Source organism: Tyto alba, unplaced genomic scaffold, assembly GCF_018691265.1.
Source record: "Tyto alba isolate M040663 unplaced genomic scaffold, T.alba_DEE_v4.0 Super-Scaffold_14, whole genome shotgun sequence".
NCBI classification, from domain to species: domain Eukaryota; kingdom Metazoa; phylum Chordata; class Aves; order Strigiformes; family Tytonidae; genus Tyto; species Tyto alba.
This window is the reverse complement of record NW_024881276.1, coordinates 51,421,756-51,439,856: the sequence shown is the minus strand read 5'-3', so window position 1 is coordinate 51,439,856 and position 18,101 is coordinate 51,421,756. Positions and strand designations below refer to the sequence as shown.

General features: G+C 37.0%; 1 protein-coding gene across 1 annotated transcript in view; it reads right to left on the bottom strand.

Moving 5' to 3' along the window:
- Nucleotides 1–14,645, bottom strand: part of LOC104356765 (ABI family member 3 binding protein) — a 167,546-nt gene extending 152,901 nt beyond the window's left edge. The window contains exon 1 of the mRNA XM_042788519.1: nt 14,495–14,645. Within this exon, the coding sequence (XP_042644453.1) occupies nt 14,495–14,573 (79 nt within the window). The 5' untranslated portion in view covers nt 14,574–14,645. The remainder of the gene's footprint in view (nt 1–14,494) is intronic.
- Nucleotides 14,646–18,101: the final 3,456 nt, after the last annotated feature.

The following is an 18,101-nucleotide window of genomic DNA, read 5'->3' as shown; positions in this document are numbered from 1 at the left end:
AGCAAGTCTGCAGCTCTGATGGAAAAGGGAACAGAAGTTAAAATTCTGAAAACTTCTTTGGACAGAGTTTGAAACACCTGTACCTGGCTCCTGTCATAAGATATTCTTTATTTTTTCTTTTAAATCTTAGAAAATTCCACTCCTTTCTTTGCCCAGTTAGTAGAATCAGTTGTGTTTAAAGGTCAAATACATGTGCTAAAAATTTAATTTAAATAAAATTCAACATTGACCAATTCAAGATTTTTGAAGAATAGGGACAGAAAAAAAACTTATCTGTCATTTTCAATGCATAATGCCTCCTGAAACTCCTTCAAGTTGAACCATTTCTGATAAATATTACTTTTCAAAACAACAGCACATAAACCACAAAACTTTAAAGGACATTATTTGTCCATGAAAAAACTCCTTGTTAGTAAAACAACCTCAAAACCTTATTTCAATTTAGATTAAGGATCACTTATTTGCACTAGGATAAAGCTTGATTTGGACCTGATGTAATCATGAACTCTAGGGCACTGTTCCCTTAGCTTTACTCTCAGAGCTAGTTGTTTGTTGTTTTTTCCAGAATGGCCTGCCATGTCTTTTTCTGAGCTGATGCAACTCCACCTGGACAGAGCTGATGAGACAGTGACTGCATCTTGCCCAGAAGAGCTGGTCTTTCCAATTCTGGCTCCTTCTCCTGTCCAGGGAAACAGGTCCAAGGCAACTCCACCCAGGCTGGGCTATGAAGAAAACTGTATCTTGGCCAAAGAACCTGACAGAGGCTGCATAAAGATATTCAATAAAGGCATGTAGAATACTCTGGGGAACAACAAAAGTCTCCCAAGTTTTCTAGATCTAACTCCCTTTAAGCCTTTGAAGAGTACCAGCTAATGCAAATACCAAAAGAGAGATATGGTCTTTGGACATGGCTGGATATAATTTAGTCATATTTTAGAGCTGATTGGCTGAGTAAAATTCATGGACTTCCTTTAACAACAGCTCCACAATAAGGAAAGCTCAACATGATACTAAGAACTTAGGCAGGTGAGAAATTCAGGTGCTGTTGGTCTGGCTCTGCCCACAGATTATAGGTTGAAGTGATCAGTGTTAGAGACTGTGGACCTTAATGCAACAAGTTTCTTAAAAACATGTTTATTGGTGGGCAGTGCTTAGCATTACCACTACCATCACCTATTCAACGGCAGGCAGTGTTTAGCATCACCATTCCCTTAATCTGCTTCTCATCTACAAATATCAATGCATTTTTGAAGAATCAAAAAATAAAAGGCATAATGAAAAACAGTATCTGGAACTACAACTGCATTTGCTTCCAAGGAAGAGTGAAGATACTATAATTTACAATCCATGATGTTATCATTCATTACTGAATGCACAGATAATCTGCTATATGGATTGATGTGCATTCAGATTGCAGTGAGGTTCTCACATTGTAGCAGTCATTTTGAAGTCTGTTCCTTACATGTGATCACTATGTATTACACCAGAATACATAATTCTGGTTTTTTCAGTACCTACCTTTTGGATTGATTTGCTGTGTGACTGTTCATCTGGGGAACTTTTGAAATACTTTGGAAGAATGGAGTTAGATTTAAAAGAAGAGTATGAAATAACTGATAGTAAGAGAGTATGATTTCTACTCTGTTAGAATAAGGCAGCTTTGAATTAATGTTAAAAAAACCCCAGGCAGTATTAATTTGATATTTGCATGTTTTTCTATATCTGTAGAACATAATAGCTAGTCATATACTAAAATTCTCCTTCTATGATAAGTATTATCTTACTTGCCATATTCCAATCAGTTAAAGTAGCAAGCCTTTAGCTCAGTATTCTGTAACATTGCTTTAGCTGTTTTAATAGCTAAGTTTGTTTTATCTCCTCTGATTTGGCACATGGTTATTTTTTAAGGATAAAACTGCTTCAAGACTGTAGTATTTAAACAGCTAGCAGGGTTCGCAAGCTATACTAACAGTAAATTTGAAACCAGCAGGTACTTCCAATTCTTTAAATTGTAAACTAATCTATGAGTCTCAGAATCACCAAGGTGTATCTCTCAAGATGGTTGCCTTCTCTACTGTAAATTGGAAGAGTTGGCATCCAGTCCTCCTATGCACTAGTCCTCACTTCTAAAAAGATCTCTTATCACTAAGAAGCCAGTGTGTGGAGCACTATGAAGTAGATCAGTTTGATAAAACCCAGGGAAAAAAATCAAAGCCAATGACTAGAGGTACAGAATATGCTACCCAGGAAAAAAGCCTGAATAAATACGAGTCATACAGCTTAGAGGAAAAGTACATAGGTAGATATCAAGATAATACCCAAATAAATAAAATATACAAAGCCCTGAGGGAAAGCAGTATGAATAAGCTCTGCTCCATATCTGCGAAGAACAGAAGTGACATAAACTGTAGCAAGGAAGATAGCTATAAAACTGATAAAGGAAGTGAAGCTCTGGAACAAACTGCCTCAGGAATAAGCACAAGGGGTCAAAATTATTTCAGGAAGTCCATTTCAGTCCTGTATTTTTTTGTAGAAATGAATACTTTTCCACTTGAAGGCTACCAGTTTTCCTCCAGCACCATAAAGCCTCGAGAAGGGCTGCCCTCCTCAATGCTATGTTTGAATTTCTATATTCTGCTTCCTTTCTCTACCATGTAAATACTGAAAATCCAATAAAGCATAACCTCTGCAGTATATAGATAAGCATAAGAGAACTGCCAGAAAGAGGCAAGATTAATTTGTCATGTGAGAACAGAAAAATATCTTAGTGCAATTTCTTAAGAGCAAGAAAGAGCATCCAGGAAACTGTAAGCTGTTTAGCCTTGGTCACCAGGAACAGATGGTTACATCTATGCAGATGATGAACAAGAAGGTCATTCGGAACAGCCAGCACAAATTTACCATGGCCATACTGCATCTGACCAACCCTGCTGCCTTCTGTAATGCTATTACTGGCTTTGTATACAAGGGGAAAGTGGTGAATGCCATTTACTTCAACTTTGACACAATCTCCACAGGTAGCCTTCCAGCCAAACTAGAGAAATGCAGACTTGATGGGTAGATTACAAGGTAGATGGAAAGCTGGGCTCAAAGAATAGCGGTCAGTGGTTAAAAGTCAAGAGTCGCCTCTGATAGTCTCTCTGGTTCTCGAGCAATATCCACACTAATTCCTAAACTCATTTCAATGAGGGAGAATGTTTTGTGATTTGTGTACACTTGGGAAAGAACTTGAGTTGGGCAAATAAAAAAAGATGACTTATACATAATGATCTGCTTTCAGACTGAAGGGAGACAAAATAGATTGAGACACCCACTCAGAAATAGGCACCCATCAAGCTACCTTCCTAAATCACCTTTACAGAATGGCAGTGCAATTAGTGAGACGCACTGCTGCACACGTGATGCATCAGTGAGTTTGAATGGTTTGTTCCTCTCTCAAGATTTCATATTTAAGTAAACACATCCATGTCCATCTCATGTGAACGACAGTCCAGTCTGTGGTTTAGTTCACATGTTCTCAAAAGATCAAATAAAAGGTATCCAAAGTAAGATATCCCTGAACAGAAACAAGAATTTAATCAGAAGGTAATATAATAATCTATTTCTAGGAGAAACTTCCAGAAACAGAAAAGTACAATCTGCCCATCACATTGAGATTGCATATGTGGGGACCATGCCCATGACAGCACAAGACATTTAACCATTCTTAAATGTATCCAAGCTTGTAAAAATGTACTTAGTAACTCACTACTGTCTAATGGGATTTAATTTCTATTTATAAATCCCCCATTATTCTGGGTATAGTTGAAACAGGCCTCTAAAATAATATGCATCAAAAGATGAAAATGAAATGGGATCACCCCTTCTCTGAAATCACAATGGTTTTTCACTTCCAACATTGCAACCGTCATATGATCACACAAGGTATCTGAATTCTCTGCTCAAAAACCTTCTTTTAACATCCAAGACATACAGGTCTTCAAATACTGCAACGATTAATAGATTTGGATGGGCCCTTGGCAATGGTGCTTGCAATATTCTGTGTTTTAACTTTGGAATACATTCCCCACCTTTCTGAGGCAGACAGCTGATAAAGCAATTAAATATCTGAAGCATACATAAGAATTCTTAAGTGTTGCTGTGTATCACATGCTAAGATCAGGAAGAATAAACAAACTTCATCAGTTAACAAAACCAGTAATCAAATATAAAATGCTGTTGCACTTTGAGAACTGCCATTTGGTCTTGCCAATGCATTCAAGTCTATGAGCAACTTTTAACCAGTTATTCCCCTTCATTTTAGAAAGCTATAGACACAAACCAAAAAAAAAAATGCTCAGTGTTTCCAACAGAGCAGTCAAAATAAAGTGGTTTCACTTATGTTCTTGGTCTCCAAGCTGAACATTCTCACACACGTCTATGATACTAGCTGGATACAGCCGAGTCCTGTAAGTGTTGATTCCAACTGCATATAGTTTTTCCAGCTGGAAAATGTATCTCATCTTGCACCAATAGATGAGATAGATCTCAAGACTGATGACTTGGCTTCTTATAAAAAAAAAGTAACAGATTAAGAAAAATCACAGGTGACCCTTTTTATCTTCTATATTTTTCCACATTCTGAGTTTGCCAAAATCAAAGCAAAGCTGTTACAATTCAAGCAAATGTCTGCAGAAAGAATCAACAGACTTCCAGTAAGTCTTTAATTAAAGAGTGTGAAAATGGAAATCACTAATAAGATAAATACTTGATGATTTTAGGAAGCAGTACCAAATTCCAAAATTTGGCAGAAATTCTTTTTTTCAGCACTATGAACACCTAGTGAAGCAGAGGCATTGTTAACTCATCTTAAGAAAACAAAAATCTGAAGGAAATTGTTATAAAATCAAGGTATTAGCAAAAAAAAATGGAAAATAAATATATTCATAGTAAGTATACAACATGTTAAATAAAAGCTATGCATATGATTAAGGAAGTACTAAGATAAGTTCACAAATACTTATTTTTGCTACTAACACAGTGTTTCACCTGTTCACCCACCTATTTCCCTTCCTACCCAGGATATGGCAGACAGTACAGTTTACATTCTCTGACTATATTTCCAAATTGTATATCCATTACATCATCTGCTCCATTTTCACCACATTGCCTTTTATTTACAGAAACAAAAGAAAGCAGCAGGGAATAATCTCTATTTCTAACCCATCTTTTTATGTCCATATTTACTTTTTTTTTTTTTTTTTTTAATTCCCCATCTATTGTTTTATTGAAAGAAAAAGAAAAATGCCAATAAAGAAAACATCAGCTACACAAAAGGAAGTCTTATGCTAATTTTGGGGCAGGATAGGGGCATATACAGCTATGCACAGACCCATCAGGTAGGCAATCTGTGTATGACTGACTTTGCACTTTTACTTGTACTTTACTCAGGCATGTATCCAATTGTTCACGGAGAATTTATGGTATGTAGAAAGTTATGTCTCTCTCATCACTGATCTTGTAACCCAGTGTGCAGTAGACTATATTAATTTCCAAGGAATGTTGTGTGATTTATGAGTATATTAAGTACATAAATACTGCTTCATGACTTCACTGAGCTCTAAAATGAGATGGTCTTTCCTATGCCAGTTTTGTTTCACAACTGACAAATGTTTTAACACTACAAATGCAAATTAATGGTAAAAAATAAAAAGTAAAAAAAACTAGAAAAGCCAGGTCTTGGAAAAAATATTCACAATGCCCAAAATTTCTACACTGAAATAGGGCATAAACAATAACATCCATTTCTTTTGTGTGGTGGAGCATCTGTAATTTTTCTTCAGCCTTAATACTATGAACAACCTTACATTCCCTTCAAATAAATATACTAATAGCATATGATGTCCACTGCTAACTTCTGTAAGTATTTCCAACTGGAAAGGGAACACAATAAAAATGTTACATTATTGCGAAACTTCACTTTCTAAGAATTCATTACTGCACATTATTAACATGCTAATGTTTTTATCAACTGCTATTTGACCACGTTACTAAAACTGGAAGAGTACAGGGGGATCGATAAAAACCTGGAAGATTAAAACCAGTAATTTTTGTTGTGCAGCGTTTACCAAAAGTGATCTAGATCCCACAATGATTTTGTCTCTCTGTGCACGTGCATGCCTCTGTTTGCTAAAGAGACCATGTGAAATCACCCTCACAACTTGCTTACTTGCATGCAAGTTTAGTCTAAGTATAAATCTTCCATTGGAGCAAAAATCACAAAATCTGTCCAAAATTCAAAACAGGTTCTTTAGATCAAAAAGTTTGCATGATTAGTGTTTCAATCCTTTCAGAAACCTCATTTATGTTATTTATACAAAGACTTAATAAACAGACAATATAAATTAACTGCTATACCATCACCAATTGAGTCACAGCAGATTTATTACCTATTAAGGAGCACTGAATGATCGACAGGGGCAGAGAGACATTTTTATTAGAATTGCCAGATTTTGCCTTCCTCATAATTAAAACAAAAAGCAGGCAGAGAAGATGAAGAGATGCAGTATTTATGGTTGTCATAGAACAGCTAAAAGCTGGTTCTCATCAGCAAGGAAGCAAGTAACGGGATACTAACAAGGGCCACTTTCATAGTTGTGTTCACAACAGTAAATAGCTGTTAATAAGCTTCATGACAAAGGAAAGGGACTTACTGATTCAAGCTGAATGTGCAACCCCTTCACTTTTACCTGAGATATCTCTTCATCAAACTAAAGAGAATTCATGGTTCTCAAACCTGACCGCAGCCATTTCCCTAACTGTGTAAAAAGCTATGCTTCAGCATATGCTGTGCTATAAATAAAAACTGTGCCCTGCCATTTAATCCAACCACTTCAGTGTATGCGTGAGCCAGAGATAATGGAACTCTGACAAAATTTCCAGGTCAGACAATAAAGCTTTCTTCCTACTATTTGTATCCCAAAGCTCAATTTCTTGCCAACTTTAAGACTATTGCACTCATTCCTTCATTTTCAGCCTATGCTTATGCATGTTGTACAGACACATTGAGATTTAAAAAGTGTTAAGTGATAAGGTCTGAAGTCTTGCATTTTTCTCACTGTGCATTTTTCTTGTTCATGTATAGGCTTGAACTGTGGTAATGAGGGAATCGAGACTGCCAAAAAATGTTTTCACTTCAAAGTCAGGAAACAACCTTCTGGGACATTTCAAGTTTACATATTTGTATTTTTGAACCAACCACAATTTTATGTGTTCTAAAATGATTCCAGACTTTCACATCATAGAAAGAAAAATTAAAGTGAATAATTAATATAAAGCAGAGGCAAGCAGCTGACAGAAGGAGAAAAGACTTTTCCCTACGCAAGTTCAAAAATAATGTTATCCCACATACACTGCCAGTCCTCTAAAATTGGCCAGCTTCCCAAAGTATTAATTATGTAAACTCATATCAAGCACTCTGTGGCCATTTATAGATTCATAAACTAATGACACAACTGCTGGTGATAGGAAAAAATATTATAATCTCTTACTGCTGTATTGAATTGTGCTTTCCCTGAGATTTCAAGAATAACGCAAAAACATAACTATATAAAAATGCAGAAATAACCCCACAAAAGAAATTCCCTCATACTTTGAGAATCCATTTTGCCACTGACTCTGCAGCTTGAATGACAGCACTGAATTACAATCCTTTATTAATTATGGACAGTAACACTCTAGTGTTAGCACACCACACACACACACGCAAAAAAGAAATAAAAATCAAATCACACACAGAGGTTTAGGTACTTAATTATGTTAGGTTTTACTGAAGAGGAGTTATTCACATGGACCCCTGCTGCTGTCATGTATTTGTTCAAGGTAAACTGGATTTGCGGAAAAAACGTGGTTACAACTAGCCTAAGAAAAAATTGTGGATTCACTTGCCTCATTTCTTTTTCTTCCAGAAAACACTCTAAATATTATTAAATCATTATAGACTGATGGATCTCAGCAACAATTCTAAAGTATTGTGTAAAACAGAGGTTAGATTTCGTCTACCAACCTCTGAACAAGTGCAGCAAATGGTCCCCTCCAGACTGGGAGAAGATTAGTTTCCTTCTAATAAAAAAGCATTCCCTACCTCGCTGCCTTTAGATCCAGTATCGGCAGTAGCCAGTGCCTCAACTTTTTAACAGCATTTTCTTCACCAGCTCTGAAGTGGTGAAGACTCTGGGTTGATATTCTTAATGTGACCATCCTTATTTAAACTCACCTGGATATCTCCATGTTCCGATGACATCCCTTTGGTTAAGCAATGAGTGCAAAAACATTAAATTCCGGTGACCATAATTACAATCACAACTTCATCAACAGTAGAAATTCACTTGGTTGTTCAAAACTTGACCTCTTTTTCCTTTACCTTAAAATAACACACACGGGTTTGCCCAACTGGGGAGGCTTAGGGTTGATTTAGCCAGAGTATAACGGCATATGATCAGTATGTTTTGAGGGACAGCTGTGATGGGAACTTTGGCTTAGGCCTTGACCACACAAAGGTTTGATTCATGATGCTGCCAGTAGTAATTTTCATGAGCACTGTCCTCACAGCAAAATAAGACAAATATATATTTCATAAAGCAATTTTTGTATTACATACATGTTGGCCTGTACTGTAGAAAACCCAATTTCTAACTAAGGGCATTTGAATTAAGGACTGTCAGGCAAGCTTGGGTGGCATCTGGCTTGCTTCCGGATGCCATCTTCCACTTGAGAGAAAACTGAGTTGTTTTGCTAATGACACCTATGTTAGGCCACTGGCCTTCCAGAACACAAATACGTGCCTCTCTTCACACACCAAGATTTAATGTGACATTGCTGCATAAACCATGCCAGTGAGTAAGTCTCCGACCATCTCCTGCAAAAGGCAGTGGTTAAGAACACTCCACAGAAACAAATTTATCCTGCTTACCAACAATTTCAAGTCTGCACTTGAATTTCCCCAAGGAAAAGAAATCCACTAGAAGCTGTATGAACAGTTCTGACTATGGCAGGTCACTGCTAGCCACTTTTTCCCCCTGGAGCAGAGAGAGCTTTCTGTTTGCACATGCAATGTGTAGTACACACCTGGTAAGTCCAAACACTGCAAAGAAGCCTCAGACCCACTGATGATTCACAGTACCACCACTCAGTAGGTATACAGACTATACTATCCATATACAGTAGATCTGGCCAAAGACCAGCAGCAGGACTTAGCCTATAGCATTCCCATCAGGTGAGTCATGTAGCTTGTCCTGCTAGAATGGCTAGATACAAAAGATTATATGGAGAAGGACTGGAAAATAATATTCAGAAAGAGATACTTGGGAATGTTAAAATGAAGAGGTGGAAGGTTATACAGATTACCCAGCAGTGAGATCATTTTAAAGGCGTTCATATGCTATGGAATGTAATCCTGGCAGAATCCACCCATATGTATCATCACACTGTTGCAACACTGCCCGTGCCCGTGTAAGAATGGAATTCTGGTATTACAGCTTATCTTTGAGCTCAGAAGCCTGATGCTCAATACCGAGTTTTGATATGTTTTTGTGCGATCCTAGGACACAACTGTCTGCATGATAAAATAACTTTGATTAAATAAGCTGCTATAACGGCAACATTCTTATGAGTTGTTTTAATTTTCAGCAAAGAATAAGCCAAATTTGCCATGACATATCTACTTACTGAAAACTCTAGCCACTCAATTAAACCAGATAAAGGATTCCTTTGAAATTTCTCAGAGGACTTCATTGTCATTTGTGTGCCATTAAGCATAATAGAAGTATTTCACATAAACCAAATTAATTTTGCAATTCTCTTTGCAGACATTAAAAAATTCAATAGTTTAGTCCAAACTGGCCCTTCTTCATTAGGACATGTCTTTTATGGTTAATGCACTGTGTATTTTGAAAAATAGTTCCCAGAAAGATATTTTGTAAGCCATGGAGAAGTAACATATAAACCACATGTCATTTCACTCCTTTTGTGATATTTTGATATGTCATCTTTACTATATGTTCAAAAAAACCAAATTTCAGTAGACTTTTCTCTGTCTTACAATGTGCTATCCTACAAGTACCAAAGGGGTACTGTTGGCAGCAGGGAGGGTGGCACAAAAATTTAAAATTGTTTGGCTGTTGCAGTATAGTGACTGTAATACACTGAAATAACTCAACATTGTTTTAACTGCTTGACACCAGTAAGTGAAAACACATGCAGAGTTTAACCTCTGGTTAGGAAGAAGTATTACATAACAGCATAGCCAGCAAATTTAGCTATGAATAAAATTAGCCTATTCCTTTCACAAATGTCAATGGTAAATTTGGAAATACACTGTAGATACAGTGTTCACACTCAAAGAGATGTCAGTTATAATTACCATAAATACAAATCTTATCTAATACTTATCTACAATATTTTCTAACATTCGTGTATACTTACCAAACAAAAAAGGCCACAACTTAGAGTAAAACTATTATTTTTCCAACTTATCCCCACAGTTGACAACTGTGGAAACAAGGAAGTTTTGGATCTGGTTTTCCCTGCATGAGTCTGTAGAAGGCTCTTTCATATGGTCCCACGAGAAATGTCAACTCTGTAGTCTTTTTTCTCTAAGAAAGCAGCAACCAAGAGGAAGGTGAATTAAAGTTTCCTGAGCCCTTCCTGGAAAGCAGAACAGGAGAGGCCTGAATCCTGGAAAGCAGAACAAGGATGGGACTGAATTCCAATCTACCTGATGACTAATTCAAATAGTAGGAAAACCACCGAGGTTGGAAAAAAGGCGGGGGGGAGATGTGCACAGAAACAAAACAGAAAAAAACATTGAGACTTTTCTTTTTAAAACCTTCATACAACTGTAAGTTTATAAGAAGGGATCAACCCCAAAGAAAAATAGAACATGAAGATACACAAAAACTACCAGAAACAGAGATTATAGTGAAAAAGTGGATTTCTATGCACATCTGTGTTGTAATTGGAAAGTCAACTCGCAAAATCAAAACCATGAAATACTGTTTTACCAAACACTAAGAACTTGTTCCACAACTGTTGCCTTCAACAACATTTGTATCAAGTCCAGCTGGAAAGATGCCAGTGAAACATGGTTTACAAGGCAGTAAAATCTTGTGGATTATGTCCTGTAACTTGTTTATTCTTGGTTATGTGGCTCTGCTTTTTCACCTCCCTCTCATATTTAGGATGCTCTACTTACCCATTCTTTCTCTAAAGACAAGACTTTTTGTCTGTACTCAATCCCTGCCTAGAGAGATGATGCTGCATTCTTCAGGGATGGAATGTTTCAGCAATGCAATACCATAAAAATTAGAGAAAGTATGACAAGTTATAATTCTGACACCTATACATTGCAACTGTTTCCACCCATGATTAAAATATTTCAAGTACAACAGTGCTGAGCTGGAGAATTATGTGGTGGATGGCACTGGCATAGTGGCATAAGGGAATAGACAAAAATAAGCGGAAAATGTCCAAGTCTCTCTTCTTTATGATGAAAAAGAAAGCTTTAGAAACTGAACATAGTTGAAGGGACAGTAGCCCAAATACTCGATAACAGATGACTCCTGATCATACCACCATCACCTGCCCTGCTGTTCTGTGACCCCTCACATAGTTTCTGTGGGCACTAGCTACAGAATTTTCTTAGTAGCTGATCCCTCAAACAGAAACTCATGCAACACAAACATAATTGTACAAAAGGCATTGCCTCCACAGTAAAACACATTACCCACCAACCTTCCCTTTCCAATCGCATCACCTTAATGTAGAAAGAGTCTGAATTATGACACAGCTTATAACTGCCTTTTCGCTTGTCATTTCCGACAGCAAATGTGACAAAGAACTGCAAGAGAAAGGATGTTCACCTGTACTGAGGGCACTACACTAGGACCAGATATAAGTAGAAGCCTATTTTCTATACAGGCAAGACTATTATAATGCAGGATACAAAGAAGTAGCACAAAGCTTCCACTGGAAATTTTAACTGGTATTTTGCTGATTTGGACTAATTGAGTCATATTGGTAGTGTATCCAAATTATTCCTCCAACAATGCCTTAATTTTTGAACTAAAAATAATTAAAGAAAGAATCTGATAATAAAGAACACTCTTTTGAGAACAGCAATGACATTTTCTTTGTCATTCTAATCAAGCACACAGTTGTGGAGGTAAAAGTATAAAAGTATACAGGAAAAGGGAGTCATGTGTGTTGCAAGCTCCTGAACAGCATATTTGCACAAAATCTCTCAAATAGCTCTGGAAGTCACTGACATCCAAAGGGTACACTGGCGCTGTTCGTTTGCAGCTGCAGGAGGCAAGATGATCTTTTCACCTTGTATCACTAAAAGAAAATCCAAGTCCACAAGAGTGAGCATCACTGTGTTTCACCTCCTAGAGAGAAGACTTGAGCACTAAAATTCCAAAGTGGTAGCAAGAATGGCAAGATTTACATTAAGAACCTGTTCATAGGAGTACCTGTGCCACTGAGTAAAAAGGGTTTGGCTAGACTGTTCTCCCTCGAGTTATGAAGTTGATTCCACTGCTCCCCATAGAGCAGGAGTGACTCTGGGGCCTCAGTTATGTAGTTTGTGACTTGAAGAGTTCAGGAATTCACTGGAATTTAAGCTTGCTTAGCAGGGCAGAGTAGCCCTCTTAATAGAATGCTACCACTACGTAGCCTCATTTTAAAAATACTTTAAGATCAAAATATATTCTTTGCTTATGAAAAAAATCTGTACTCCCTGTCAAACAAGAGTGTTTTAGGAAAAAGACAAACCTTTGAACATTTCCAAGTAACAGCTAGGTGTTAATACACTTGTTTCTTAAATACAGTTAATGTAAATAATAACTTGAGAGGCAGCTGCAAACAGAAGAATTAGACTGATGTTTCAACACTGCAATGGGGGAATCTTTAAAGAGTCATTTTAATGAAAAGAAATAAAGTTTCCACCTGCAGCTTTATGCATTTGGCAAACAGAACTTCACTTCTGCAATGTTATTTTAGGACAGGAAAAAATGCATCCCAGAGTTAATCTCCCACTGACTGCAGTGCATCAGTAGCTTTGTTTGAAAGTCACAGTTAACATAAATTTACAGCCACTATTTTATGGTAATGAGCAGAAAGTCCAGTGAAACCATTTGAAAAGACAAGCACTAGAAAAGTTCCTTCCCTCAAAGTAGGTAATACATACAAGGTTCTTCTCTGTTCAACATAATCCTCCCCTGTGAAAACTGCTACAACAGTTTACTTATAGATTGCTTTTTTGATAAAACTAAGGTTTTATAGTCTGTTTGACTTGAACAACAACTGCATCTGTTACTTACAGACTACACATTGCTCCGCTATCAGCAGTATGCAGAAAACTCCACATTGTCTTCAGAAGATGAGCTTAAAAGAAAGCCACTTCCAAAATATTATCACAGGGGGCGGGGAGGAATCTTTAAAAGAAGTCTCTTGGGGAGGGGTGGGGGGTGAAAAATCACCTCTTCTCCCCAGAACTTTTAGGTTCCCCATCTGTGAAACAGTATCCTAGGAAACCCTCAAAGTGTTGAATTCATAATAAATGTTTTCATAAGGAGCTAAATCACAGCTTCCTTTCTAAATGTTACTGGTTGCAGGAGTCTGCAGATGTAAAATGCATTACAAAGTGCAGTGGACTCAGGCAAGCACTTCTACAAAGTCAGAGCAATATGTGCAGTACAGAAACAGTTGTGAAAATGCTCTTTTAATGCCAAAGTGCTACAAAGTGTTTTATGATCTAGATATAGAAATATTATTTTCATTTTATGCTATGACTGTTCTTCCTGCAGTAATAAAATACTAGTAAAATGCCAATGTTACATGGGTCATAATAGCAAGGAGGAGATCCCTGCCAGCTTTGCAAATCTACTATACTTCCAGACTCCAGGAGAAAGGAATAGTTAAAAAATAGTCACACAGGTCTGAAGGGTTTTTTTCCTTCTTGTGGAAATTTTAATAAATCATATTTCTCCCCCTCAAAATGCATACAACCTGACCTACAAAAGTAAATTCCTTTTGAATTGTTAAGGATGGATATAAAGGGAAAGCATAAAAGTTCTTTCAAGACAGAACTGAAATCTTCCACTAACAACACAGGGTGCTTCTAAGGCACATTTTCTTTAAGATCATAAATCACAAACCTTCACAGTGCTGTCTAAATCATTATAAAATCACTAAATACAGTTACTTTGTTTCATGGTACTTCTCACTAGTCACAAGATACCATGAAAATATCTGAGCTTGTTTTACTCAAGATCTTTAAAGTTACTCTCTTGTACCTGGACCTTGCTCTGTTAACTGATCTTTCATCTTTTCTATTACCTATAATCATTCCTAACATGTTGAAAGCAAATTTCCATGGCAAAACACAAGCATTAGAAAACAAAAAAGCCCCGCAACAGAAAAACAAACAAAAACCCAGAAAGTTGTCATAGCTACTTGCCTCTTGGCAATTTCTGAGCATTTCCCAGGTTTAGTGCAATAAATCCACAGAAAAGCAGAAAGACCAATCTTGACATCATGGTCACAAACCCAACCTCGTACTGAGAATGATTCTGACAGGTATCACACAAAAGAACTGCAGCTGCATTTAAGTGAACTGTTCTCTCTGTGACAAGAGGCAGCAACACTTTGACACAAGCTTAGTTTACACAGTGGGAGGAGACAGGATGACATCATTCACTCCCACTGGAAAAGGAGAATTAGCATTAAAAAAAAATAATAAAATTATCAGGCTCCCTCCACGATATTTTTTTTCTGAGGTTTATTACAAGGTCTTCCCACCACTCAGGATAAGAGATTACTCTCTGGTCGCTTAAATTTCATGCAAATAAAACCAGGAATATCAAAACTCCTGTTAACTGAAAACTGATCTGAGAGACATTTTCACTGTTTTATCCAATAAAGCTGGACTTAAAATGCAAAAATAACATTTACAGTACTCAGAAAAATGTGTGCTCTATTGCAAAAATGCCGAGTTCAATCTCAAGATTTTGCTTAAGATTAATTTGAACTAGTTATGGCTTTCATCCAGGTAGCTCGTAATAAACAGGTGTGATAAGTATTTATTCAGCAAGAGATCTGTTTTTGAAAAAACTAAATGTCATTTTCCCACTTGCATCTGATTTTGGAAATTTAAAAATATTTTATATTTTCCCCTTTCATACAATGAGTCAATGGGCACAGTGCACATTGAAAGCAAAAAGCCAATGTACCTCCTTTCAGGGGCCAGATCCTCTCACCAGTTACATAACTGTAAATGAAAAAGAAATTCCATTATTCCATTAAAAGCTGTTTCACTTAATGTTTACAAGTTGACTAGGCACAGAATTTGGTCCTACTCACATTTGAGGTGGGAAGGAAAGTATGAAGCAGAAGGAAAAGGTTACAACTGAATAAGGAAGAATTTAGCCTCAGTATCTGGAAAACATCCCCAAAGAGATTATACCTATTCAACTAAGTAGTGACATCTCTATCTCCCCAAAATAAACCCCAAGCCAAAAAATAAAAAACCAAAATAACAACAAAAAAAAACAAACAAAACCCCCAAACAGGTCCCCAAAAAGAAAAAAAAAAACCACCCATCAACAATCAAAACCAAACATATCCACTACTTCCAATATGTAAAGCTCTTCAGTATGTTCAGTCCGTTCCCACTCCCCACTTGCTTGGACCTGACATCATCCTACTTTCATACAATGTTCTACAATCAGAGAAAAATCACAGCATTGGTGTCTGGCCTGAGTAGAAATAAAGTAGTTTAAGATAAAAGGGTAATATGTTAAAGCATACAGAAGCATTTCATAAAAAACAGATTAGTATTGTATTTGAAAGTCCCCATGTACTCCATACTTCAGGAAGAACTTCAAAGTAGAAGCTAACAGTAATGGTCCTAGAGGCAAAACCAAGGAATTTCAAACTCTTCTAATAAGTATGGACAGCACACAGCTTTAACAAAACCAGTTTGACAATGGTAGTGTTTTCCAGTCTGATCACACCCTCTTAATTCTGACATAAGGAAACCTTTTTCTGATTCACTAACTCAAATCTGGGAATAGCAAGTTGGAATTTAATATTATAGACAGACCCCAAAAAAGCCCCAAGCAGTATTACCACAAGGATCTTTGTGAGGATTCAGATCCTGAATATGAACACTATGAACAGCTAAATGCAACAGGTATAATTTGGATGAGATGAAAAGAAGTTTAAAAGGCCATACAGTTGGAAAGAAGTCTCCCAAAACACTCAACATACCTGATGTCAAAAGAGTTTCAAATGACAGGAAGCTAGACACACAGAGCAGACGTGTCTTTTTTTTTTTTTTTTCTGGTTGAAGTTCTACTTTCAAAAATGCTCCAGAAAGCACGTTCTATTTTTCCCTCTTTAAAATTAAAAATAAGAAATCAGTCATTTGATGGAATAGTCTCTTAGGAGAATTAATGGGAAAAATTAATTCTTGATCACACACAGCTGCCTTTGTATTACTGTAAAGTGGATTCTACTGGTTCTATCTTACAGGACATTCACTCTCCTTTTGAAGACCACACAACACCTTTCTACAAAAGATACAAAGGCCAACTTCTAATCAGAAAAATCTCAGTGAAATGTATTAGTTATTTGGCTACCTAAGCAAATGAATTTTATCCTCTCTCTGAGACAAATATACTCCCATTCCTGCTCTCACAACCACTGGCTTCTCTGCTGCCAGTTACATCTTTCCTCTTTCTTCTGTGCATTGTCCAAACAGTTCTCTGTTTGGTATGCCATAGAGACATTTCATCTTCCCCTTGAAACCCTGGCAAACTCTCCAGGTCCCTTTCCCTCTGATCATTCCAGCAGAAAACAGCTCTTCTCAACCCAGAGTTCAAAAATGAATGTCACGATGCATTTCCTTCTGTCCTACCAAGCATATGCTTCATCAGGGGCAATTATGATTCAATAATCAGGTGCAAGAGTAAATTTCTGCCAATTATATGCCAGGAGTTCAAAAATCACGTAAAAAAAAGTAATGTCATATTCTCTTACACTTTTCCAATGTGATCCCCACATCTGCATCATCTATGTGATCAGTGATTTTGTCCACTTATTTTCTTACAGGACTGACATTTCCTAGGAAACCTCTGTTATACAAAAAATTAAATCCATAGCAGCTTCTGCTTTCCTTTTTGCTAAATCCTTCCACTGTTCACTGGATGCCAACTACTGCAGTGAAACACCAAACATGGGCACAGAAACAAGTTCCTGGGACCTCAAGCACTATCCTGCACTACTGGATGCTTCCGTAATGCTGTTCAGGTATCAGATTTCTCCTCTTGTTGGAGGGCTGCTCCACAATCTCCATTTAAACAGAGACAGCATCTGGTTTCAGTTCACAGAAATAAAAACTGTATGTCACACTTCACACTAAAAATTATCTAACCCAGAAGTTCTTCAGGTTTCTCTCATCCACACAAACCTGAAATTATATTATCCATCCCTTGACCCCTCAGAAAGAAAAGATTAAACAAAGAAGATTCAGCTAACAAGTTTTGTTTTATTATACCTTTAGCATAAAAGGCAAGAAAAACAAGGTAAGTGCAGTTATGAAAAGTCTCAAACAGATCAAATTTGTTCAGGAAAATTCAAAAGCTCGGATCCCCTAATGACTCCTCCTCTTCAGCACCAAATTAATACTTAAGTAGCAAAGTCAAGTACTCAGAAGTTTACTTGCTTACCTCAACTTTAACTGAGTCTCTCTGGGGTAGATCTCAAAAACAGAGATTCCAACAAGATGGTATCACAGCTAGTCTGGGAGCAGAACAGAGCTTTTCTGGTTCTGTTTTAATAGTTCCCAGACCAGCAAGTACAGTGAAAACAAGAATAGAGGAAGGAAAAGAAAAAGGTGGGGGGAAGAAGGGGGGGAGAGCAGGAGACAGGATTTTATATTTTGTTTCCAAATACGAATACGCTTTTGTTGAGATTTGGGCTCAGTTCCAATTCACCTATCATTCCTGATTATTTTGACAAGCAAAAGCCAAGGTGACTCAACTCCTTACTGTTCTAATTTAAAG